The sequence below is a fragment of the Hypanus sabinus genome, chromosome 4 (assembly GCF_030144855.1).
Source record: "Hypanus sabinus isolate sHypSab1 chromosome 4, sHypSab1.hap1, whole genome shotgun sequence".
Taxonomy (NCBI): domain Eukaryota; kingdom Metazoa; phylum Chordata; class Chondrichthyes; order Myliobatiformes; family Dasyatidae; genus Hypanus; species Hypanus sabinus.
The window spans coordinates 188015663-188042747 of record NC_082709.1 but is presented as its reverse complement, the minus strand read 5'-3'; the positions used below and the strand labels follow the sequence as shown (position 1 = coordinate 188042747).

The window sequence follows — 27085 nt, the reverse complement described above, 5'->3', positions numbered from 1 at the left end:
GTATATGCACTGGTATGTATCATGGCCCACCGGAACATCGTTTTGCTTGCTGGTAAATGGTTGAATGACAATAAACTGAACCTGAAACGGAAGGGGAATTGCTCATCTGGAATTGCAGGGCACTTGGCCTGGGGATGGAGAACACAGGTGATTCAGTGTGGATTGGTGGAGATCACCAGCTGGTGGCAGGTGACTTAGTGTCTTCAAGTGGTTGATTGCTAAAATTATCACCGATTATTGTTCAGTCACAATGAGTAAGGAGCCAAGGACTGCAGGCTCGGAGGCAGCTTCTCCTGGGGGACGGGGTGTGTATGTGTATAGGGTGAGGGTGGAAGAGGGACTTGTTACACTGTTTCTTGTGCTGTTTTGCTGAACATCATAAGCATGCTAGGTTGGTGATGAAATATGTGGCACATTTGGGTTGTGTTGGTTATTAACACAAATGACACATTTCACTGAAACATACCGAATGTTAGAAGGCCTAGACAGAGTGGACGTGGAGATGATGTTCCAACGGTGGGAGAGTCTAGGACCAGAGGGTACAGCCTCCAAATTGAGGGACGTCCGTTGTTCATTTAGAACAGAGATGAGGAGGAATTTCTCTAGCTATAGGGTGGTGAATTGTGGAATTCATTGCCATAGATGGCTGTGGAGGTCAAATCACTGGCTTTATTTAAAGCGGAGGATGATAGGTTCTTGATTAGTCAGGGTGTAAGCAATTACAGGAAGGAGGCAGAAGAACAGGATTGAGAGGGAAAATAAATCAGCCATGATGGAATGGCGGAGCAGATTCAATGGGCCAAATGGCCTAATATTGCACCTATGTCTTATGGTCTAACATACACACGATAAATTAATGAATCTAAAACACAATCTGCTGAAAACTGTGCAACAACGAATGCATCCAGTTCACCCCCAGTGCAGATTCTCATGTATCCCAAGCCCCACTCCACACTTGGCACAGTATGGGGTCTCTTCAGTCAGAGGGATAGGTATTCCACAAGAGGGAGCGCTTGCAGCCAATCCCGATGAAGGAACCCACTAGTAGTACATACTCCAGGGACAAGGGGAAAACTCCACCCCCCCAACCTGTGGAAGGGCAACACCGCTCCCCAGCGCAGGTCTTTCACAGCACAGTGCACGGAAGGACAGGGATTAGTTGGAGAGAGCAACGGGTGTCATTCTCCTCACCACACACCCTGGGGGGCAGTTGGCGGAGGTCAGGGGAGGTTACAAGTGCTTCATGGGCGCGGTGCTATGGAGTCTGGATGGTTCAGATGGTCGTGGCGTGGATTATTATCTCGGGGTTCTCAATCTGCGATTTGCTCTGAATCACACGCAGTTCCAATTGGGCAGCGGTTGGCGAATTCCCAGGGCCAGCCATGGCTACAGGGAGAGGATGGAGACAGAAAGAGAATATGTCAGCTATGCTGCAAAAAAAGTTGCCTCTACACTGCCCCATCACACACTCCAAGGGCAGGGACACAATCCCATTTGGGGATGCAAGTACAAGGTATCTGTATGGGTTGCTGCTCCACACCCTCCACTTCCTTGCCCCTGTCCACCATCCCAACACGCCATGGCGGTTGGTCTTTCCACCCGGAGGTGAGGAGGGTCCTCACTGGAAGTCCCTTTACGAAGGGGTTCTTCCCACGCACCTGGGGGATCTCGGCTGGAGGGTGCTGCATAGAACGGTGCCCTGCAATAAGTTCTTTAGTTTGTACACGGATCTCCCACTCGCATGTCACTTCTGTGGGCTGGAGGAGACCGTGTACCACATGTACATGGAGTGTGTGAGGCTGCAACCACTTTTTGCATATTTACGTGGGTTGCTTCTCGCCTTCTGGTTGCACTTTAGTCCCACCCTATTTATATATGGTCATCCAGAAAGGAGGGGGGCATGGAGGAATGAGGATGTCCTTGTTAACTTGCTCCTGGTGCTGGCGAAATCAGCCATCCGTGGGTCTTGGAAACGGGTGGCGGGAGGATCTGCCCGGGCAGACTGCCTGGCAATGTTTAGGGGGTATGTTAGTGCCCGGGTAGATATTGAAAAGGAACATGCACAGTCCACCGCGACCTTAGAGGCGTACCGGGACCATTGCGCTCCGCGGGGTGTAAATGCCATCATTGGCAGAGATGGAAACATTTTGGTTGAATGTGTATTATCTATTTGTAGTGAAGTAATTGTGTTAGTCACTGTTTTGTATATATTGTATAGCATCGGTATTTGTAAGAAAGGAATTTTGTAAAAAAAAAAGTGCAGGGACAGTTAGATACAGAGTTAAACTCCCTCTTTACTGTCCCATCACACACTCCCACGACAGGGATAGTTAGGTACAGAGTGAAGCTCCCTCTACACTGTCCCATCACACACTCCCAGGACAGGGACAGTTAGAAACAGAGGGAAGCTCCCTCTACACTGTCCCATCACACACTCCCAGGACAGGGACAGTTAGATACAGAGTGAAGCTCCCTCTACACTGTCCCATCACACACTCCCAGGGCAGGGACAGTCAGATACAGAGTGAAGCTCCCTCTACACTGTCCCATCACACACTCCCAGGGCAGGGACAGTCAGATACAGAGTGAAGCTCCCTCTACACTGTCCCACCACACACTCCCAGGGCAGTGACAGTTAGATACAGAGTGAAGCTCCCTCTACACTGTCCCACCACACACTCCCAGGGCAGGGACAGTTAGATACAGAGTGAAGCTCCCTCTACACTGTCCCATCACACACTCCCAGGGCAGGGAGAGTTAGATACAGAGTGAAACTCCCTCTACACTGTCCCATCACACACTCCCAGGGCAGGGAGAGTTAGATACAGAGGGATGCTCCCTCTACACTGTCCCATCACACACTCCCAGGGCAGGGAGAGTTAGATACAGAGTGAAGCTCCCTCTACACTGTCCCATCACACACTCCCAGGACAGGGACAGTCAGATACAGAGTGAAGCTCCCTCTACACTGTCCCATCACACACTCCCAGGGCAGGGACAGTTAGACACAGAGTGAAGCTCCCTCTACACTGTCCCATCACACACTCCCAGGACAGGGACAGTTAGATACAGAGTGAAGCTCCCTCTACACTGTCCCATCACACACTCCCAGGACAGGGACAGTCAGATACAGAGTGAAGCTCCCTCTACACTGTCCCATCACACACTCCCAGGGCAGGGACAGTTAGACACAGAGTGAAGCTCCCTCTACACTGTCCCATCACACACTCCCAGGGCAGGGACAGTTAGATACAGAGTGAAGCTCCCTCTCCACTGTCCCATCACACACTCCCAGGACAGGGACAGTTAGATACAGAGTGAAGCTCCCTCGACACTGTCCCATCACATTCTCTAATTTCCAACCCAGATGAATCAAATGTTCCCAGAATTACAAAGGAGAGAAATCCTTGTTACCCTTTGCATTGGCTATGGTCCGGGTCACGATGTGTTGAAGGGCGGAGACGGTTTTCTCACAGGCAATCTGTGTGGGTGAAGATTGGCAGTATTAGGGGGAGATGAGATGGCTGTTTGTCAGCAAAGCCATCTGATCCTTCATATACCCGAGCTCAGAATGAACAATCCTGAAGCACTGAATCTAACACAATCCAGAGAGATTTGCTCTTCATTGAATTGGTGTGCCTAACTGTGGCTCTCTCCCCTCTCCGTGTGTAGGACCCACCTCCCAGTGAGCGTCAGAGGGTGCGTGAGTGCGAGTGAGAGACAGAACTAGTATGTGAAACCTTTCCCCTTGAGTGTGCATGCGTGTTTGCATATATGCATGTGATGTGTGTGTGTGACACATTCTTCAGTGAGAGTCTGCCTATGCGTCTGCGTGTGATAGACTTTGCGTGTTTCACATTAAGACAGACATGCAGACAGTGATCAGGAAAAACACTGAACAGAGTTGGTGAAAGATTTGAGGAAACAGTTTGAAGCCGAGAACACATTCCCAGGACAGGTGGAGGGAGGAATTATATTTCAAAGCTGGTTATGTGAGCAGTTGTGCCTGGCTCTGCAGAATGCGATTCATCCTTTCCTGTACTCACATACCCGATCTGCCTCATCCTTCCATTGTTATCAGGGTGCCAGAGGCAGTTTCAAGCTCTCCATGTTAAAAGCTCATCCTGACCCCTGATCCACTTCATCTCCAACAACTCCTCAATCAGGGACACGCCTCAATCTAACTTCCCCATCCTGTGTTTCATTCGCCAGTGACTGATACCTGTACCAACTCACAGGCTGCTCATCAGCAAGCCATTCGGCCCACCTGCACATATCCTAATTGCGCATATTAGGTGCCTATACCAGTGCCTGTCCAAATATCTCAAACAAAATTATTGTGATTCCCTTCCCCATTCTGTCATTCTCCATCTCAGTAACCTCCAACATGATGGCACCAACAATGATTTCTTTAACTTTGAGTAGTTTCTCCTCCCTCCCTTTCTTTTCCCATTCCTCATTCTGGCTCCTCTCTCACCTCACCTGCCCATCACCTCCCTCTGGTGCCCCTCCTCCTTTCCTTTCTTCCATGGGCCAGTGTCCTCTCCTGTCAGATTCCTCCTTCAGTGCTTTTACCTCATCCACCTGTCACCTCCCAGCTCCTTGCTTCATCTCCTTCCCTCACCGCCACCCCCCACCCCCTCACTGCCACCCCCCACCCCCTCACCTCGTCTCACCTATCACCTACCGGCTTGTACTCCTTCCCCTCCCCCAACCTTATTATGGCTTCTTCCCCCTTCCTTTCCAGTTCTGGTGAAGGGTTTTCACCTGAAACATCGACTATTCTTTCCCCTCCATCAATGCTGACTGACTTGTTGTGTTCCTCCAGCATTTTGTGGATGAATCCACCTCCTCTGTCAGTGAACTCCAGATATCAATGTCTGTGAAAAGAAATTACCCCTCTGATTCCCTTTGAACTTCCTTCCTCTTACCATTCATCTACACCTTGTTTATGATATCCTACCAGTGGAAAACAGACAGCCTACCCTAGCTACACTTTTCAATTTTATATATTTCCTTTAGGTCTCAATTTTATTTGTTGTTTCTGCTGGGAATGAAAACATCTCCTTCTAAAAGTTCTGCGAAGTGTCCTTGATGTAGTTCCATCTGCTGGCTCTGTTGCAGCTTTCCTATCTGTTATCTCTGTGCCCTCTTGTTTACTCTGTCTAACAATGCTATGGTTTTCCAAATGCACACAGCACAGTCCAAAGTACGGACACTGCCTTCCATAATGTCCAATTAAACTAAACCCAGCTGCCTGCAAACGATCTACACCCCGCCAACTCCCATGTCAGAGAACACAGAACAGGCCCTTCAGCCCATACTGTTTTCCTGACCTTTTAACCTACTCAAAGATCAATCTAACCCTTCCATTCTGCGTAGCCCTCCATTTTCCTATCTAAAAGCATTTAAATAGCCCTACCACCTCCCCTGTGTAAAAAATCTATCTCTGACATTTCTGCCAACCGACACTTCCCACCAATCACCTTAAATTAGCCATTTCCACCTTGGGGAGAAGTCTCTGGCTGTGCCACTGCTCATCTTGTCACCTCTCATCCGCTTTCTACCCAAAGAGAAAAGCCCTGGCTTGTTCTATCTTTCCTCATAAGGCATGTGCCCTAGTCCAGGTAGCATTCTGATTAAACCTTCTCTTCACCCCTTCTAAAGCTTCCCGAGCTTTCCCATAGTGAGGCCACTGGAACTTACACAACATTCCAAATGTAATGCCCTTGTTAAAATGTCATTAAACAATGTTATTGTATCCACTTTCAGCACTTCCCTCGGCGCCCTGTTCCTGGCACCCACAACTGTGTGTGGAAGTAAAATGCACTGTACATAGACCTGTTCACAATAATGCCATGCCCTCTGGTACATGAAATTCCAATGCTGAGTTAAAAAAGCTCTGATCATGCACCCTATCTATGCCCCTCATCATTTTACAAACATTATCAGGTCTCCCATCAACATCCAGCACTTCAGAGAACAGCTATTCCAACCTCTCCTGGATTCTTGCCTCCCAAACCCAGACTAACTGAACTGTAGTTGTGTTCTGTGTTGTTCTGCCATGCATTGTGGACATCCTGTGTTGGTGCTGGAATGTGTGGCAATGTTTGCGGGCTCCCCCCACCACATCCTCGGGTGCGTTGTTTCACCGTGTGAGTCAATGTAATTTTATTGAGATACAGTGTGGAACAGGCCTTTCCGGCACAACTATCACGCCACCCAGCAACCCACCTACTTGATCCTAGCCTAATCACGGGACAATTTACAATGACCAATTAACCGACCAACCAGTACATCTCTGGCTAAGAGAGGAATCCAACGCTGTCACAGGGAGAACATACAAACTCCTTTCCAAGCAACGGTGGGAATGGAACCCAGGTCACCTGTCCTTGTCCCATAAAGCATTGTGCTAATCACTACACTGGTCTGCTGTCAATGTGATAAATAAATCTGAATCATATTCCTTGTCGTTGTTCCTATTTCTCCGAGTGGAATGTTCCTCAGTCAGCGCTCTGTGGCACGGACTTACCTTCAGATTGTTTGGGTGCTTATGAGTCCAAGCCAGGAGCATGGCAGCAAACAAATCCCCTGTCCCCACAAACACGGCCTCCACCTTTGGAATCTCCATTCGAATCCGCTCCGTCACCCGCGATCCTGTCGCTGTCACTGAACATAGACAACAAAAGCAGACACCACATAGTGGAATTTCTAGGTGGCCAACAATTTCAATTCCAATTCCCTCTCCTGTTCCGACATGTTGATTTCCTATCCCCATTCCGATGAATTGTTTCTTGGCCCCCTTTTCTGCCACAATGAGGCAATACTCAGGTTGGTTGAGCAAAACCTCATATTCTATCTAGATAGCCTCCAACGTGAAGGCATAAACATCGATTTCTACAATTTCTGGCAATTTTTTTCCCTTCATTCATCCCTCTTCAATTCCTCACTCTGGCCTCTTACCTCTTCTCCTCACCTGCATATCACCCTCCTCCTTCCCTTTCTCCTAGAGCACGCTCTCCTATCAGATTCCTTCTTCTCCAGCCCTTTACCGTTTCCACTTACAATATCCCCTCCCAGCTTCTCACTTCATCACCCCTCCACCACCCACCAGCCTTCATTTATCACCTTCTAGCTTGTCCTCCTTCCTCTTCCACCACATTCTTATTCTCTCATTTTCCCCCTTCCTTTCTCCACCTGAAAAGTTGACTGTTTAATCCTCTCCACAGATGCTGCCTGACCTACTGAGTTCCTCCAGCACTTTGCATGAAATCCTCATGCACAAGCCTCGGCCTCAGACTGCTGATGGAGGCAGTGAATCTGAAACCCTGCAAAGTTCTATACATATACTGTGGAGAGCATTTGGACTGGCTGCATCACAGCCTGGTACGGAGGCGCCAATGCAAGGGATCACAAGAGGGTGCAGAGGGTCATAAACTTATGAACACAACCTTCCCCACCATCAATGATATCTTTAGAAGGTGATGCCTCAAAATGGCAGCATCCATCATTAAGTAATCTTATCACTCAGGACACACCCTCTTCTCATTGCTACTGTCAATGAGAAGGTGGTGGTGCAGGAACCTGAAGACATAATGTCTTAGGAACAGCTTCTTCTCCCTCCGTCATCAGATTTCTGAGTGGTCCATGAACACCACTTCATTATTATAGACACAAAGAGACTCTGCAGATGCTGGGAATGCAGAGAAGCACACACGAAATGGTGGAGGAACTCTGCAGGCCAAGCAGCATTTACGGAGAGGAATAAAGAATCTATCCTTTACCAACAGCAGCTGCTGCTAGACCTGCTGAATCCATCCAGCATTTTGTGTTTGTGACCTCAGTATTCATCTTTTGGTACTAATTATTAGTTTTTGTTACTTTTAGTAAGTATATATATATATATATATATATATATAGATCAGCACAACATTGTGAGCCAAAGGACTTGTACTATGCTGTAATGCTCTGTTCTCTGTACATATAAAGCAGAATTTTTTTTAAACCAGAACACAATTATAATCTTTGACGCCCTAACTCATGAAGAACCTGTGAACTTGGGTTTTAAATGTACCCAAATGACTTGCCTTCACAGCAGTCTCCAATGAATTCCACAGAATCACAAACTCTCGTTTTTCAAGGAGGCAACCATTATTCCAGTGCCAAAGGCGGCAACATTAACCTGCCAAATGACTATCGCCCAGTGGCATTAACACTAACCATTATGAAATGCATTGAGCAGCTGGTCATGGAACACATTAAAGCCTTTCTCCCAGCTACACTGGACCCTTTCCAGTTACTTTATCGCTCAAATTGATCCACTTATAATGCAATATCCTCTGCCATCCACTCCGTCCTGATCCACCTGGAAAATGGGTCTCATTTGCCAGACTGCTGTTTATAGGCTTCAGTTCAGTGTTCAACACCAACATACCCCAGAAACTGGTGGGTCTCAACACCTCCCTCTGCAATTGCATACTGGATTTCGTAACAATCAGGTCAGAGTCTGTCTCTGTGGGCAGGAATGTCTCTCGTCCCATTACGCTGAGTACTGGTGCTCAGCCCGCTGCTGACACACGACTGTGTCACAGGATCCAGCTCAAACAGTGTCATCAGTTTGTGGATGACACAACAGTGGTTGGCCTTATCAAGACCGTTGATGAGACAGAGTATCAAGAGGAAGTGGATCAGCTGGTGGAACGGTGTGAGAAGAACAGCGCAAGCCTGATTGTGGAGAAGACAAAGGAAATCAGGAAGGTGCAGACAAACCATGCCCCTCTGCGAATACATGGCTCCTCTGTAGAGAATTAAGTACTCCAAGTTCCTGGGAGTTCACATCATGACGACCTCACCTGGTCCCTAAATATCACCTCCCTGAACATGAAGGCACAGCAGTGCCTCCACTTCCTGAGAAGATTGAGGGAAGCTAGGCTCCCATCCCCCCCACCACCATCTTAACTGCTTTTTACAGAGACACCATTGAGAGTGTCCTGACAAGTTGCATCTCCATCTGGTATGGGAACAGTTGAACATCACACCAGAATTCCCTACAACGGACTGTGAGAACATCTGAGAGGATCAAAGGGTCTCCCTACCATCCAACGGGAGCACTGCGTACACAGGGGCCTTATTATTATTAATGATCCCACCCATCCATCCAACATCTTCTTTAACTTTCTACCATCAGGCAGGTGACTCTGATGCATAAAGACAAGAATGGTCAGGATGGGAAACAGTTTCTTCCCTCAGGCCATTTGGCTTCTGAACTTCCTGCTGCATCATACTCACTGGTTAATCTGTCCTGGAGCTTACAATAATTAATACTAAAACACTTTAGCTTGTTATTTATGTGCGATTCATCTGTAGATTTTATCCTTATCTTCATTAGTTATTGTATGTTATGTGTTATGTGACCTACTGTGTTTTACACCTTGGTTCAAAGAAACTTCTCGTTATATACATATATATTATAGTGAAATGACAATAAACTTGACGACCCTCTGACTAAAGAAATTCCTCACTTCTGTTCTAAATGGATGCCCCTCTGTCCTGAAGCTGTGCCCTCTGGTTGTAGAATCCTCTACAATAGGAAACATCCTCTCCACACCCAGTCTGTTGAGGCCTTTTAATATCCAATAGGTTTCAATGAAATCCCTGCTCTATGTTCCATGAGGAGATAAGAAGGGATATGTAAAGATCCTCAGGTCCCTGGGATCAGCAATAAGTCAGTGAAGAGAATTACTCAAGAAATAATCAATGTTTGCAGAAAATGTAACATAATAATCTGCAAGAACTTTAACTCCATGGGATTTGTAACTCAAACCGGTGACATTAGATTAGAGGGCAACTTAGAAGCCTTCAGGCACCATATAAGTATACAGTATACTTATTACACCATCTGTTTGTTTTCCTACCCTCCTGTGCACTTTCCTCTTACCCCTCTACCATACCCACAGACAGACAGACGCTGGAAATCCAAAGCATTTTGTGTTACTCCATCATATCTTCATACTTTGCTCACTTGCTCTGTTTTTCTACCCTGAGTTCAGAGGCTAACACACTGTGTGTTTGACTGTTGTTCAAAGTATAAACTGTATCAGTCACCCTGAGATTCATTTTCTTGCAGGCATTCACAGGACAACAAACACAAGGGAAACAATGAACAATTACACACAAAGACAGATATTGTGCAAAATAATACAAATATAAAAAATAATTGAGGCATGACCGTGCAAGCTTGTGGATGTGAGTTAAACCAGCGGGAAGGATTTAAAAGAAGTCAGCTTTATCGAGTGGGTGTTTTGTAGAGGGAGACACAGTAGGAGGGCTTTGGTTCAACAAGGCTTCGGCGATAACGGGTCGAGATGAGGTAAGCTACTTGTGAGGAATAGGAAAAGGAAGTATGTTTGTGAGGCCAGTGTTCTGCACTGGGTGTCAGATGTGGAAAATCTGAGAGACTCCAAGCCTCCGAGACAGCCAGGTGCATCAAGCTGTAGCTTCTTAGGGACTGCATAAGGGAACTGGAGATGCAGCTCGATGACCTTCGTCTGGTCAAGGAGATTGAGGAGGTGATAGAGAGGAGCTATACGCAAGTAGTCACACCGGGGCCTGGGGAGACAGTTAAGTGGGTAACAGTCAGGAGAGCAAAGGGCAAGAGTCAGATACTAGAGAGTAACCCTGTGGCTGACCCCCTTAACAGTAAGTACTCCTGTTTGAGTACTGTTGGGGGTGACAGCCTACCTGGGGAAAGCAACAGTGGCCGTGCCTCTGGCACAGGGTCTGGCACTGTAGCTCAGAAGGGTAGGGAAAGGGAGAAGGTAGCAGTAATAGAGGACTCTGTAGTTAGGGGTTCAGACAGGTGATACTGTGGTGTGACCTGTACAAAAAGGACGGATTGCACTTGAATCCCAGGGGGACCAATATTCTGGCAGGGAGGTTTGCTAAGGCTAATGGTGAGAGTTTAAACTAGAATCGCTGGGGGGATGGGAACCAAACTGAAGAGACGGAGGAAGGGGCTGATGGGTCATAAAAAAAGAAAGTTTCTGGCAGTGTGAGAGGGAGAATAGGCAGGTGATAGAGAAGGGACGCACTCAGACAGGTGGTTTGAGATGAGTCTATTTTAATGCAAGAAGCATTATGAACAAAGCAGATGAGCGTGGATCAGTATGATGTTGTGGCCATTACAGAGGCTAGGATGTCTCAGGGACAGCAATGGCTACTGAGAGTGTCGGGTTTTAGATGTTTCAGAAAGGTCAGGGAGGGAGGCAAAAGAGGTGGGGGTGTGGCACTGTTGATCAGAGATAGAGTCATGGTTGCAGAAAAGGAGGACATCATAGTGGGATTGTCTACAGAGTATCTGTGGGTGGAGATTAGGAACAGGAAGGGGTCAATAACTCTACTGGGTGTTTTTTTAAAATATATATATACCATTCAATATTAATAGAGACATTGAGGAGCAGATAGGGAGACAAATTCTGGAAAGATGTAATAATAACAGGGTCATAATGGTGGGAGATTTTAATTTTCCCAATATTGAATAGCATCCTCCTACAGCGAGGGGTTTAGATGGGGTGGAGTTTGTTAGGTGTGTTCAGGAAGGTTTCTTTTGGAGATAGTGATCACAATTCTATCTCTTTTACCACAGCATTGGAGAGCGATAGGAACAGACAAGTTAGGAAATTGGAGTAAGGGGAAATATGAAGCTATCAGGCAGGAACTTGGAATCATAAACTGGGAACAGATGTTCTCAGGGAAATGTACAGAAGAAATGTGGCAAATGTTCAGGGGATGTTTGCGTGAAGTTCTGCATAGGTACGTTCCAATGAGATGGAAAAGATGGTAGGGTACAGGAACCATGGTGTACAAAAGCTGTTGAAAATCTAGTCAAGAAGAAAAGAAAAACTTACGAAAGATTAAAAAAAAACTAGGTAATGATAGAGATCCAGAAGATTATAAGGCTAGCAGGAAGGAGCTTAAGAAAGAAATTAGGAGAGCCAGAAGGGGCCATGAGAAGGCCTTGGCAGACAGGATTAAGGAAAATCCCAAGGCATTCTACTATTATGTGAAGAGCCAGAGGATAAGATGTGAGAGAAGAGAACTAATCAAGTGTGACAGTGGAGGAGATAGCAGAGGTACTTAATGAATACTTTGCTTCAGTATTCACTACGGAAAAGAACTTGACGATTGTAGGGATAACTTACAGTGGACTGAAAAGTTTGAGCATATAGACATTAAGAATGAGGATGTGCTGGAGCTTTTGGAAAGCACCAAGTTGGATAAATCACCGGGACGGGACAAGATATAACCCAGGCCACTGTGGGAGGCGAGGGAGGGGTTTGCTGATCCTCTAACAATGATCTTTGCATCATCAATGGGGACGGGAGAGGTTCTGGAGGACTGGAGGGTTGCAAATGTTGTTCCTTTATTCAAGAAAGGGAGTAGAAATAGCCCAGGAAATTATAGACCAGTGAGTCTTACTTCAGTGGTTGGTAAGTTGATGGAAAATATCCTGAGACAGGATTTATGAACATTTGGAGAGGCATAATATGATTAGGAATAGTCAGCATGGCTTTGTGAAAGACAGGTCGTGCCTTACAAGCCTTATTGAATTATTTGAGGATGTGACTAAACACATTGATGAAAGTAGAGCAGTAGATGTAGTGTATATGGATTTCAGCAAGGCATTTGATAAGGTACCCCATGCAAGGCTTATTGAAAAAGTAAGGAGTCATGGGATCCAAGGAGATATTGCTTTGTGGATCCAGAATTGGCTTCCTCACAGAAGGCAAAGAGTGGTTGTAGAGGGGTCATATTCTGCATGGAGGCGTGTGACCAGTGGGATGCCTCAGGGATCTGTCCTGGGTCCTCTTCTCTTCGGGATTTTTATAAATGACATGGATAAAGAAGTGGAGGGATGGGTTAGTACGTTTGCTGATGACACAAAGGTTGGGGGTGTTGTGGATAGTGTGGAGGGCTGTCAGAGGTTACAGTGGGACATTGAAAGGATGCAAAACTGGGCTGAGACGTGGCAGATGGAGTTCAACCCAGGTAAGTGTGAGGTGGTTCATTTTGGTGGGTCAAATATGATGGCAGAGTATAGTATTAATGGTAAGACTCCTGGCAGCGTGGACGATCAGAGGGATCTTGGAGTCCGAGTCCATAGGACACTCAAATCTGCTGCGCAGGTTGACTCTGTGGTTAAGAAGGCATACGGTGCATTGGCCTTCATCAATTGTGGGATTGAGTTTAGGAGCCGAGAGGTAATGTTACAGCTAAATAGGACCCTGGTCAGACCGCACTTTGAGTACGGTGCTCAGTTCTGGTCACCTCACTACAGGAAGGATGTGGAAACCATAGAAAGGGTGCAGAGGAGATTTACAAGGATGTTGCCTGGATTGGGGAGCATGCCTTATGAGAATAGGTTGAGTGAACTCAGCCTTTTCTCCTTGGAGCGACAGAGAATGAGAGGTGACCTGATAGAAATGTATAAGTTGATGAGATAGGTAGAGGCTTTTTCCCACAGCTGAAATGGCTAACATGAGAGGGCCCCATTTTAAGGTGCTTGGAACTGGGTATCGAGGGGATGTCAGGGGTAAGCTGTTGTTGTTGATTGATTGATTTATTTCAGTATGTATTTATTTAACACACAGAGGATGAATGCGTGGAATGGGCTGCTGGCGACAGTGATGGTGGGGGCGGATACAATAAGGTCTTTTAAGAGACTCCTGGAGAGCTACAAGGAGCTTAGAAAAATAGAGGGCTATGGGTAACCCAAGGTAATTCTAAAGTAAGCAGGTGTTTGGCACAGCGTCGTGGGCAAAAGGGCCTGTATTGTGCTCTAGGCTTTTTATGTTTCTATGAATAATAATATTGAGAAAGACTTGTTGAATCCTTGAAAGTGATCCATAGGTTGTTCATGCTGATGAAGAGTCCGATTGTTGAGAGGTAATACAAGTTCCTGAACGTGGTGGTGCAAGTCCTGAGGCTCCAGTACCTCCTTCCTGATTGCAACAGTGAGAAGAGATTTTTCTTTCCCAGATGGTGGGGCTCCCTAATGATGGATGCTGCCTTCCTGCAAATGCGTTTCATGTGGGTGTGCTCATTGGTGGGGAGGACTCCACTTGTGATGGACTGGGCCACTGTCCACTACTTTTCGTAAGAGTTTCCATTATATATTGTTGCAATGATTGCTGTCACACTATTCCCACTGTGGTCTGCAGAAATGAGAGGACATGAGTACCACATCGGACTCATGGTGAGTGAATAAATATTTACATTTTTTTCCACCTTACGTTACGTGGCTGGTGTTCAGCAGAGTGAAATTTGGGCAAAGGGCACTCACTCACTTAGATTGGCTTTTTGGTCAGTATGGACAGGTTGGGCTGAAAGGTCTGTTTCATGCTGCATGACTCTGCAAAATGTGTGGAGCCTGTGTTCGGTCGAGAGGGGAGGGGATGAGATTAAAAGTATGGAGTGTGTTGTTGGCCAAGAGTGCAGAGAGGGGATAAGGTTAAAAGAAGAGGCATACTTTGTTGTAAATTTAAAGAGAGTTTCAGAGAACAAAAACTGATAGAAAGGCAGAAGATAGATTAGGATTAGCAAAACATTAACAAAACAATTGCAAGAACTTCCACAATTATCTAAAGGAATGCAAGTGGAAATAATTAAATATTGATCCCAACAGGAATCCCAGGAGTGATGATAGAGATGAATGAAATAAATAGCAGACTTTGCACCAAGATTTACAGAATCAGAATACCTCTGGTGTAAAAAGGGAAAATAAATCAGCCACAACGGAATGGCAGAACAGACTTTAAGGGCCAAATAGCCCTTTTCTACTTTTATGTCTTATAGGCATAGAACACAGAAAACCTACAGCAATGCTGTGCCAAACATGTACTTATTTGAGAAATTACCTAGGGTTACACATAGCCCACTGTTTTTCTAAGAGACTATCCAGGAGTCTCTTTAAAGAACCTATCGTTTCCACCTCCACCACCATCACCGGCAGCCCATTCCATGCACTCACCACTCTATGCGTAAAAAACTTACCCCTGACATCTCCTTTGTACCTACTTCCAAGCACCTTAAAACTGTGCCCTATTGTGCTGGGCATTTCAGCCCTGGGAAAAAGCCTCTGACTATCCACACGATCAATACCTCTCATCATCTTACACACCTCTATCAGGTCACCTCTCATCCTCCGTCACTCCAAGGAGGAAAGGCCAAGTTCACTCAACCTATTCTCATAAGGCATGCTCCCCAATCCAGGCAACATCCTTGTAAATCTCCTCTGCACCCTTTCTATGGTTTCCACATTCTTCCTGTAGCAAGGTGACTGAGGAAAGTACTCCAAGTGGGGTCTGACCAGGGTCCTATAAAGCTGTAACATTACCTCTAGGTTCTTAAACTGAATCCCACAGTTGATGAATGCCAATGCACTGTATGCCTTCTTAACCAGTAGCTTTGAGTGTCCTGTGGACTCGGACCCCAAGATCCCTCTGATCCTTCACACTGCCAAGAGTCTTACCATTAATACTGTACTCTGCCATCACATTTGACCTACCAAAATGAACCAATGGCTCGTTTGAAACTTCAGAGACAGGAAGAGGAATTGATGGGTTATCTGGGAGGAATTCTTTCTGGTGGCCCAAATTTCAGAAAAACATGACACAAAATATAAAATATAGCCATTTTGCTCTCTTTTTGTAGTATCTAATTGTTATTAACATGTATTTCTTGTTGTAATTTATACCTTTTATGTATTGTGCTATGCTGCTACCACAAATCAACAGATTTCAAAACATATAGACCTCCTGTAATAGGGACATCGAGGAGCAGGTAGGGAGACAGATTCAAGAAAGGTGTAATAATAACAGGGTTGTTGTGGTGGGAGATTTTAATTTCCCAAATATTGATTGGCATCTCCCTAGAGCAAGGGGTTTAGATGAGGAGGAGTTTGTTAGGTGTGTTCAGGAAGGTTTCCTGACACAATCTGGAGATAAGCCTACAAGAGGAGAGGCTGTACTTGATCTGGTATTGGGAAATGAAACTGGTCAGATGTCAGGTCTCAGTGGGAAAGCATTTTGGAGTTGGTGAATGGGAAGAACAAAATCACTCTACCAGTCATCAGATACCCAGCTGCAGTAGTGTGCTGGCCAAAGAACCAACTGGAAGCCGATGACACCAGCACCCAGAAACTACTAACAATACATTGAGGATTCCACCCACAGTCCAGTGTTGAGTAACCCACCAGAATAAAGGAGGACGGGGACTTGGAGGTGTCAAGGAAGAAATACAAATCCTGGAAGAAATACAAATCATCCATGAATATGTCAGGAAGATGGCCCCCAAGGATGACCTGCTAGGAGAATACCTCAGATAGCAGGCAGGAGACATGCAACTGGAAGTGGGTGAAGCAGAGTCAGTGGACCAGAGGCCATGGCAGGACTAGCCCCTGCATGGGATGTATCATCGCCAGATATCAGAGGTGACTGACATAAGGAAGCCCTACCAATGGCTGGAAATGGCAGGACTGAGGGACAGCAATCATGGCTGCACAAGAACAGGCACTGCGTACAAGAGCGATAGAAGCAGGGGTCTATCACACCAGAAAAGACCCAAGATACAGACTGTGAAAGGAATCCACGGAAACCATCCAACAAAGGGTACAAGGTGCAGGTAGGGGCAGCATAACCAATTTGCAGGAACTGTGTACAGGAACATCAACACTGAGTATGGATTGGATATTCCAAGTCTGAATGAGAAGCACCTGAGAAGGTAGTGGAGAATGACAGAGCTGAGATCCTGTGGGACTTCCAAAGACAGACTGAGAAGCAGGTTCTGGCCAACCAGCCAGACAGAGTTATACTGGACAAGGGACAGAAGAAAGCAATAGATGTATCAATTCCAAATGGCAGTAACATCAGGAAGAAAGAATATGAGAAGCTGGAGAAATACCAGGGCTTGAAAGAGAAGATAGAAAGGATGTGGAAGGTTAAAATCAGAGTAATCCCAGTGGTGATAGGAGCATTTGGAGCTGTGACACCTGGACTGGGAGAGCGACTCCAACAAATCCCGGGAACAGCATCTAAGATCTCAGTGCAGAAGATGCTGAACCCTCAAGCTCCTAGGTCTCTGGTAGAGGACCTGAGATTGAGGGAAAAATACACATAGACAACATGCATAAAGGGTGAGAAACAGAAATATCGTGTGTGTAGCAAAGTACAGTAGTGTTCATGGGTCCAATGTCCATTCAGAAATCTGATGGTGGAGGGGAAGGAAGCAGTTGCTGAATTGTTGTGTGTGTGTATTCAGGCTCACCACCCCCACCCCTCACCAAAGGTACCAATGAGACAAGGATATGTTCTGGGTGATGAGATTCATCAGGACTGGTGAGTCTCGGCCCAAAACTTTGGCTATACTCTTTTCCATAGATGCTGCCTGGCCTGCTGAGTTCCTCCAGCATTTTGTGTGTGTTGCTTGGATTAGGACTCCCTGACCAGCTGAGTTCCTCCAGCACATTATTTGTTGCATGAGATTCCAGCAGCTGCAGCCACTTGTGCCTCCTCTGGATATGAAGGCTGCATTTCCGTCAGCCTTCAAAGAACTGTCTATTTTCATAAGTACAAGAGACTCTGCTAGAAACCCAGTGAAACACAGAAAATGCTGGAGGAACTCAGGAAGCATCTATGGAAATAAATAGTCGAAGTTTTGGATCAAGACCCTCCATTAGGACTCGCTGTTTTGGGCTCAGACCTTTCCTGATGAAGGGTCTCAGCCCAAATGTTTATTCATTTCCATAGATGCTGCCTAACGTGCTGAGTTCCTCCAGCATCTTGTGTGTGTTTTCATGGACCTTGGTATCACCTCTCACCACAGCTTCACTGCACTAGGACTTCTATCGTTTGTGTCCAAAGTGTCTGAACTCCCAATTACTTTAACCTCCATTTAAAACTATTTTCTAACTTGGGATCCATGGACCCCTCAGTTAATGGCGTGGGTCCACGGCATATAAAAAGGTTGGAACTTCTATTAAACACCAACTCAAAACCTATTTATATAACCTTGCTTTTAACAAACATCTTTTAGCCAGAGGGTGGTGAATCTGTGGAATTTGTTGCCACAGGCAGCAGTGGAGGCCAAGTCATTGGGTGTATTTAAGGCAGAGATCGATAGGTATCTGAGTAATCAGGGCCTCAAGGGTTATGGTGAGAAGGCGGGGGACTAAATGGGAGAATGGATCAGCTCATGATAAAATGGCGGATAAGACTTGATGGGCCGAATGGCTGACTTCTGCTACTTTGTCTTCTAGTCTTTGACTGCTATTTTCAGGTTTATTTTTATTTTTTATTTTATTTTCATGTTTTTCATTTTATCTTATTGTAAACTCCATCATCTGTATAAAATGTGCTCAATAAATATAGTTATTATTTTTTTCTATGTATACCATATTACTTACATTAAAATCCTCACAGTTCGGGCTGCTTGGAGACTAATGATAAAATAAGTCAAAGTCAGCATGATTTCTGTAAAGGTGAATCTTGCCTCATAAAACTGTTAAGAGTTCTTCGAGAAAGTAACAAGCAGGGTGGACAAAGGAAAGGTAGCGGATGTCATTTACTTGGATTTTTAGAAGGCATTTGATAAGGTGCCACACGTGAAGCTGCTTAACAAGATAAAATCCTATGCTGTTACAGGAAAGATATTGGCAATGGCTGACAGACAGGAGGCAGCAAGTGGGAATAAAATGGACTTTTTCTAGTTGGCTGCCAATGACCAGTGGTGTTCCTCAGGGGCCAGTATTGGGACCATTACTTTTCACATTGTTTGTCAAGAGATTTGGATAATGGAATTGATGGCTTTGTGGCAAAGGTTACAGGTGATACAAAGACAGTAGGAGGGGTAGGTAATACTGAGGAAGCAATGTGTTTGCAGCAGGACTTGGGCAAATTGGAAGAATGGGCAAAGTCAAATGGTAGATGCAATACAATGTTGGGAAATGTATGATAATGCATTTTGGTAAAAGGAACAAGATTGCAGACTATTGTCTAAAATGGGAGAAAATTCAAGCATCAGAGATGCAAAGGGACTTAGGGGTCCTCATGTAAGGTTCTTCAAAAGATGATGCCTTGAAAAGATGGCATCCATCACAAAGGACCCCCATAAACCAGAATATGCCTTCTTCTTATTGCTACCATCAAGGAAGAGGTACAGGAGCCAACAGTGTCTTCTTTACGAACCAACCCATGAAGTTGAAATTTAGTTATCATTCAAACCATACATGAATATAGCCAAATGAAACAGTGTTCGCCTGGGACCAAGGTGTAAAACTGGTACATCACACAAGTTAAAGTCAGGTCTTTCAGAACGTTGTCAGCAGTTAGAAGTGGGAAAGAGTAGCTGTCTCCCGCAAATGGCCACTGGACAGTCAACCGTTGTAGTTGATGCTGAGGAGCATCTCACTCACCTTTCCTCTGGCTGCCCAGTGTCACCAAGTAGTTGCTGCCTAACTGCGAGGGAAGGTCAGAGCTTGTGATGACCACAGTGTCAGGGCCCATCTCGTGAAGGACATCCATCACCTGCAGAAGACAATGTCACAGTTAACAACCAACAACCAAACTGATGGGGAGCTTCACTCTGTATCTGACTGTCCCTGCCCTGGGAGTGTGTGATGGGACAGTGCAGAGGGAGCTTCACTCTGTATCTAACTGTCCCTGTCCTGGGAGTGTGTGATGGGACAGTGTAGAGGGAGCTTCACTCTGTTTCTAACTGTCCCTGCCCTGGGAGTGCGTGATGGGAGTGTGTAGAGGGAGCTTCACTCTGTTTCTAACTGTCCCTGCCCTGGGAGTGCGTGATGGGAGTGTGTAGAGGGAGCTTCACTCTGTATCTGACTGTCCCTGTCCTGGGGGTGTGTGATGGGACAGTGTAGAGGGAGCTTCACTCTGTGTCTAACTGTCCCTGCCCTGGGAGTGTGTGATGGGACAGTGTAGAGGGAGCTTCACTCTGTATCTAACTGTCCCTGCCCTTTTTTTTTAATACAAAATCCTTTATTACAAATATCGGTGCTATACAATATATACAAAACAGTGGCAAACACAATTACTTCACTACAAATAGACAATAGACATTACACCAGAATGTTGCCATCTCTATCCACGATGGCACTTACACCCCGCGGAGCCCAACTGTCTCGAAACTCCTCCAAGGCTGCCGTGGACTGCGTGTGTTCTTTTTCAATATTTACCCGGGCATGAACATACCCCCTAAACATTGCCAGGCAGTCTGCCCGGGGAGATCCTCCCGCCACCCGTTTCCAAGACCCTCGGATGGCAGATTTCGCCAGCCCCAGGAGCAAGTTGACTAGGACATCCTCATCCCTCCATGCCCCCTTCCCTACTGGATGACCATATATAAATAGGGTGGGGCTAAAATGCAGTCAGAAGGCGAGAAGCAGCCCACGCAAATACGCAAAAAGAGGCTGCAGCCTCACACACTCCATGTACATGTGGTACACGGTTTCCTCCAGCCCGCAGAAGTGGCATCCGGGTGGGAGATCCATGTACAAACTGAAAAACTTAATGCAGGGGACCGCTCTAGGCAGTACCCTCCAGCCGAGATCCCCCAGGTGCATGGGAAGAACCCCGGCATAAAGGGACTTCCATTGGGGACCCTCCTCACCTCCGGGTGGAAGGACCGACCGCCATGGCGTGTCGGGACGGTGGACAAGGGCAAGGAAATGGAGGATGTGGAGTAGCAGCCCATACAGATACCTCCTACTTGCATCCCTGAATGGGACTGTGGGTATCGATGAGAGACGGCCCAAGTTGTGTGGACACGGCTCCTGGAGAAGATTGCGGGGTCTGGGCCCGACAAGCAGCTCGGCCTGAGTCGGTCCACACAACTGAGCCGCACTGACAGCCACTGAGGTAGGGCAAGGGTCGGCCAGGACCCCGCCCTACGCCGGAGGAGGGGATTCCCGGCCTGAGGCGACCATGTTCCAGACTCTCAGTAGGTCCTGATAGAAACCGGGCAGACTCCGCAAAGCAGCACGGCTGACGCCAGCCCGTGGTAGCCGCATGTCTTCATGAAGACAGCAGCCCCTCTGGAGGAAGAAAGTCGCCAACACGTGCCACCTGGGAGGGTGCTCGGCGTACAGGAATCTCTGCAGAGTCCTGAGGCGGAGAGCCGCCAGTCGCGTACGTACAAACACCAGCGGCTGTCCGCCCTCTCCCACTGGGAGACTCAAGACCGCTGCAGAGACCCAGTGTTTCCTGTTGCCCCAAAAGAAGTCCACTAACTTCCTCTGCAGTCTTGCAACAAACGGGGCAGGAGGGGCCAAGGTGACCATCCGATACCACAACATGGAGGCCACCAGCTGTTTATGACCACCACCCTGCCTCGATAGGAAAGCACCCTGAGAAGGCCTGACCAGTGCCCCAGCTGGGCCATGACTTTCGTCTCCAGGTCCTGCCAGTTCGCCAGCCAGGTCTCCCCAGAAGGATGCAGGTAGACTCCCAGATAGAGGTGGCGTCTTGTGCTCCACTCAAAAGCTCTCATCTCCTCCGGCAGGGAGTCCACCTGCCACTGACCCACTAAGAGTCCGGAACATTTCGCCCAGTTGATCCTAGCGGAGGATGCCGCTGAGAAAACTTCTTGGCACTCGCAAATCCTCTGCAGGTCATTGGGATCTGTCATCATGAGGAGTACATCATCGGCGTAGGCCGAGAGGACGACATCCATGTCCAGTTCACGCAGAACCAGACCTGTCAACCTTCGCCAAAGAAGGCTCAGGAATGGCTCGACACAGATCGCGTACAATTGACCGGACATGGGGCACCCCTGACGTACTCCTCTCCTGAGGGGAATGGGCGCTGCCAGTGATCCACTGACCTTAACAAGGCACTCCGCGGCAGAGTATAGGAGCCGAACTCGGGCCACACAGTGTGGTCTGAGCCCAAAGGCCTGCAGAGTGCCCACCAGGAAACTGTGGTCTACCCGGTTAAATGCCTTCTCCTGGTCAAGAGAAAGAAATGCTGCCTGGGACCCAGTCTCTTGCTTCAGGTGGATCATGTCCTGTTAGGTGGACATTGTTCTGGATGGAGCGGCCCGGGACTATGTAAGATTGGTCAGGATGAATCACCTGTCAGTACTGAACCAAGACGGTTGGCCATTGCCCGGGTGAAGGGAGACCAGGCGCCAGTTCTTTAGCAGGCAGAGGTCTCCCTTCTTGGGCAGTAGGACCACAACAGCTCTCCGCCATGAGAGGGGCATTTCCCCAGTGGCTAGGCTCTCCCCTAGAACGAAGCTGTAATCAACCCCCAGGACATCCCAAAAAGCCTGATAAAACTCCACACTCCGACCATCTAAGCCAGGGGACTTACCCCTCTGGGGTTGCCGAAGGGCAGTAGACAGCTCCTCCCCAGTCAGGGGAGCGTCCAGATGCGCTGCGTCTTCTGGGCTGACCTTTGGTAAATCTTCCCAGCCTCACTGCACGCCCCCGCATTTGACGGATCCGGTGAGAATAAGGACCGATAGAAAGTGTGGACTTCTTTGATAATTTTGTCGGGGTCCGTGATGGAGGAGCCATCAGCAGCCAGTAGCTCCACCAGCTGCTTTTGAACTCCCCGCCATTTCTCCAATGAGTAGAAGGGTGAGCCGCGTTCCAAATCTTGCAGCATTTGGATCTGCGACCTCACATATGCACCTCGGGACTGCTGAAGCTGCAGATTCCTTAGTGCATCCTTCTTCTCCTGGTATTCCTGCCACATTTGTTGGTCTCCACCGGTCGGACCAAGATGGGACTCTAGGTCTCAAGCCGCTCAATCTCAGAGCCCCGCCTCTTTGTCGACCCCCTAGTGTACTCCCGACATAAAAACCAGATGTGGGCAAGGTCCACATCCCACCACAACCATAGGGAGCAGAACTCTCTCCGTCCCTCTCTCTCCAGGTGGCCCAGAATGCTCAGAACGAATCCCGGAATCGGCTGTCCTCCAGCAGCTGGTTGTTAACGTGCCAATACCCAGATCCCACCCGAGGGTGCAGAGGAGTAAATTCCATCCACACAAGGTGATGATCCGAGCATGACACCAGCCGCATGGAGGACACCGACACGCGGGAGACATAAGCCTGAGAGATATATAGGCAGTCTATCCGGGAACCTCCCTCCCTAGATCTTCTGGAGAAGGCACTAGAGTCGGGGTGAAGATTCCGCCAGCTGTCCACCAAGTCAAAGGAGCCGACTAGCTCCTTTAACTTTTTCGCCGATGCTGGGTTGCGTTGGAGGCCCAAGTGGTCCTCCACCTCGAGGGTACAGTTGAAGTCTCCCCCAAGGATGACGCAGTCCCCAGGATCGATAGAACTCAGCAAGGTGGACAGCTGACAGAATAGGTGCGTCTGCAGCACCCCGTGCCTCGGAGCGTACACGTTGATAAAATGCAACGGTACACCATTGAGGCGCACAGCCAGGTGGAGCAGACAGCCCCAGGCACAACATCTTCGACTCCCACGATTTCTGGCTGCAAGGTTGGCAACAGGATTGCCACCCCGCTAGAGTTGGAGCTAAGGTGACTCATGTAGACCCTGCCCTGCCACTCCAGGAGCCAAGCGGACTCATCCCCCGGGGTGGTATGGGTTTCCTGCAGGAAACTCACCGCGTATCTCCCATCCCTGAGGACTGAGAGATTATTATATCTGCGGAGAGAGCCCCTGCTACCATTTACATTAAGACTAGCTATGGTAAGTTTCATGTCGGGAGCACACTAGGCCTCAGCACCAGCACCCTTCCCACTTAGAATGGTGGCGCCCTCAGCTGCACTATCCTGAAGAAAACCAAGAATATTCTTCGCTTTCCGGGCCCGACTGCTACCATCGCTACCCTGTGACCCACCATCTCCCGAAGGAGCGAGGCTGCTTTCCACCCTGATGTCCCTCACCAGGCCATCCAGGAAGGATTTCAGCTGCCATCTGTCACTCCCCGACACAGCATTCCCCTTCCTCTTCCCCTTCCGTCTAAGGATGACTCGCAGGGACTTCACCAACCTCGGAATACTAAGCCAGAGAAGCAAGGCTAGTTTAGGCCGATGCTTTGCACCCACAGAGGAGTGAATAAACTCTCTGATCTCCTCCACAGGTATCAATGGGGATTTTTCAGGAGGGGTGAGGATGTCCATTGTCTCGCTATCAATAGAATCACCCTCCAACCCCTTACTGCAGACAGATTCCCCATCTTCCTTCTCATGTGGTGCATAAGGTGGCTGCACTTGCAACCCACACTGCGCAGCAGGTACCTCCCTCATACCTTCTCAGTCCACCATCGCATCAGTCTTATCCACAGTTACGACGATGGAGGGAAAATCCCCAGGGACTCCCTGCAGGCCATTAGTTGATGGGGTCGGCATGCAGGTTATATCACCCTCCCCAGGAGACAGGCATGAAGGGGACCCCAGCAACTCTGGTCCAAGGGATTCACCGGCAGCCTGATGCTGACAGTGAGAGAGCTTGGTCTCCTCTCCACTTGTACTATTTAATACACTTGCCTCCCGGGAGGAGCTTACTGCTAATCCTGGGTGGAGGGCTCCAGGTCTGTTTTAGTTGTGCAAACGGGCCTAGCACTAGCTTCCTGCACAAACACACCACCTACCACAGGACTGGTGGCTAATTCTGGGGATTCAGGGTTAGACACAACTTCCACCCGGATTGCCACCCCTTTCTGGGACTCCCCGCATCTACATTCCCTGCCCTCTTGGGGGAACATTCCCATCTCCTCTTCAAGCCGGAGCAGCACACAGGTGCGGGATTCACCGATGGAGCGTTACTCTCCGCTTCCATCACCCCGTCCAACTGTGCATTTCCCTGAGCCTCCTGCTCCACTTCAGGGCAAATGGGTGTGAGCTCTGCGGTCGCGGGGGCCGACTTCTTCATGTGTTTGGATTTCTTCCTCACTTTCCTTCCCCGCACAAGCTCCACCCCGTCCCTCGCCTGAACCTCCCTGCACGTAGCCTCAGGAACACTCGCCTGAACCACAAGGGTAGGAGCAGAGACTGGAACAGACATAGGAATAGGGACAGGGTTAGAGACAGGAGCAGGGGCCAGCACAGGTGTAGGAGCAGGAATGGGATCAGGGGCAGAAGTAGCTGGGGCACTAGTTCCCGAAGTGGACTCCCTGGGTTTTCGGGTGCTAGAACAGTCCATCTGAAAGTGCCCCCACCTCCCCACATGCATGGCACCGTGGGCGCTCAGAGATCCAATACCCCTGATAATCTACCCCCTCGTGCCCGACAGTAAACCGGCCCTCAACTTCGTCCTCCCCTTCCAGCTGCATGAATACCTGTTGCCGGAAAGAGATTATGGTACGGAGGGTGCGTCTCCTGATTTTGAGCCCGATGGCAATTATTTCTGACCGTACTTGCCCCAAGCGTGTTGGTGCAGGAAGCAGGTCCTCATTGTGGATGAAAGGCTTTACGTGACTGAGGACGATGCGTTGTGTGGGAGCTGTCACTAGCTCCATCTGTAAAAAGATGTTCTCCACCATGATCCCCCTACTGAGGGCCCGATGCACCAACTCATCATTCCTCAGATAAAACACTGCCTTCCCGAACTCTTTCTCAGTGGCCAAAACACCATCTCTCCCCAACAAGTCCTCCATAGCCTCCACGCACTTTGCCAGGGTAGTTCCAGGACGCAAAATACATTGCACCCCGTGTTCCACTTTCACTGACCGAAACAGGGTGTTGTCCGAGGCTGGAGAGGTAGCCGCCTTTGCATAACTCCCCGAAGGCCTGCGACTCCCTGTAGACCAGTCCTGCATGTTGCTCTGCGTCCCAATCGAGAATTATATGCCGGTGCTGGTTATAAGGTACTGGAGTGAGTTGAGTAACTGGCCGGAAAAGTTTGTACTCGACAGTACCTTGCTGGCTCAGTGCCAGAAATTCCAACACCAGGAAAGGCTCCGTTAGTCCTGCAGAACTTCCAGGCCGTGAGAGGTCGAGACGTTTCAAACGATGTTTCGGCTCCTACACCGAACGTGAGTCACGACGATAAAGATGGAAGGTGGTTCTCCCGATGTCAGTGGGGGAACAATGGCATCTGTCTCCGGTTTTTGGAGCGACCCGGCTTCCTGGCGAGTTGCCAGCGGCCACAGCAGGGAACGACTCAGTTCGCAGCCGTCAACGAACCCCGTCCAAACTGGCAGGAAAACTCCAAACGAAGCTTCCACACTAAACCAGCCGCTCACTTAGATGTTCAAGAGACATTTCAAACCAATGCCAAGTAACTCACAACCTTCATACAGCAATTTTTCCTCGATTTCTCCCAGCGCAATCAGAACAGCTCCACTCTGTGTCTGACCTCGGGAGTGTGTGATGGGACAGTGTAGAGGGAGCTTCACTCTGTATCTGACTGTCCCTGCCCTGGGAGTGTGTGATGGGACAGTGTCGAGGGAGCTTCACTCTGTATCTGACTGTCCCTGCCCTGGGAATGTGTGATGGGACAGTGTAGAGGGAGCTTCACTCTGTATCTAACTGTCCCTGTCCTGGGAGTGTGTGATGGGACAGTGTAGAGGGAGCTTCACTCTGTATCTGACTGTCCCTGACCTGGAGGTGTGTGATGGGACAGTGTAGAGGGAGCTTCACTCTGTATCTAACTGTCCCTGTCCTGGGAGTGTGTGATGGGACAGTGTAGAGGGAGCTTCACTCTGTATCTGACTGTCCCTGACCTGGAGGTGTGTGATGGGACAGTGTAGAGGGAGCTTCACTCTGTATCTAACTGTCCCTGGGAGTGTGTGATGGGACAGTGTAGAGGGAGCTTCACTCTGTATCTGACTGTCCCTGCCCTGGGAGTGTGTGATGGGACAGTGTAGAGGGAGCTTCACTCTGTATCTAACTGTCCCTGTCCTGGGAGTATGTGATGGGACAGTGTAGAGGGAGCTTCACTCTGTGTCTAACTGTCCCTGACCTGGAGGTGTGTGATGGGACAGTGTAGAGGGAGCTTCACTCTCTGTCTAACTGTCCCTGCCCTGGGAGTGTGTGATGGGACAGTGTCGAGGGAGCTTCACTCTGTGTCTAACTGTCCCTGACCTGGAGGTGTG

At 48.3% G+C, this 27085-nt stretch overlaps 1 protein-coding gene across 1 annotated transcript in view; it reads right to left on the bottom strand.

Moving 5' to 3' along the window:
• Positions 1-786: 786 nt before the first annotated feature.
• Positions 787-27085, bottom strand: part of pdxka (pyridoxal (pyridoxine, vitamin B6) kinase a) — a 47468-nt gene continuing 21169 nt past the window's right edge. The window contains exons 8-11 of the mRNA XM_059969012.1: positions 19469-19580; positions 6533-6669; positions 3415-3481; positions 787-1386 (exon numbers count right to left, since the gene is read on the bottom strand). Of these exons, the coding sequence (XP_059824995.1) occupies positions 1274-1386; positions 3415-3481; positions 6533-6669; positions 19469-19580 (429 nt within the window). The 3' untranslated portion in view covers positions 787-1273. The remainder of the gene's footprint in view (positions 1387-3414; positions 3482-6532; positions 6670-19468; positions 19581-27085) is intronic.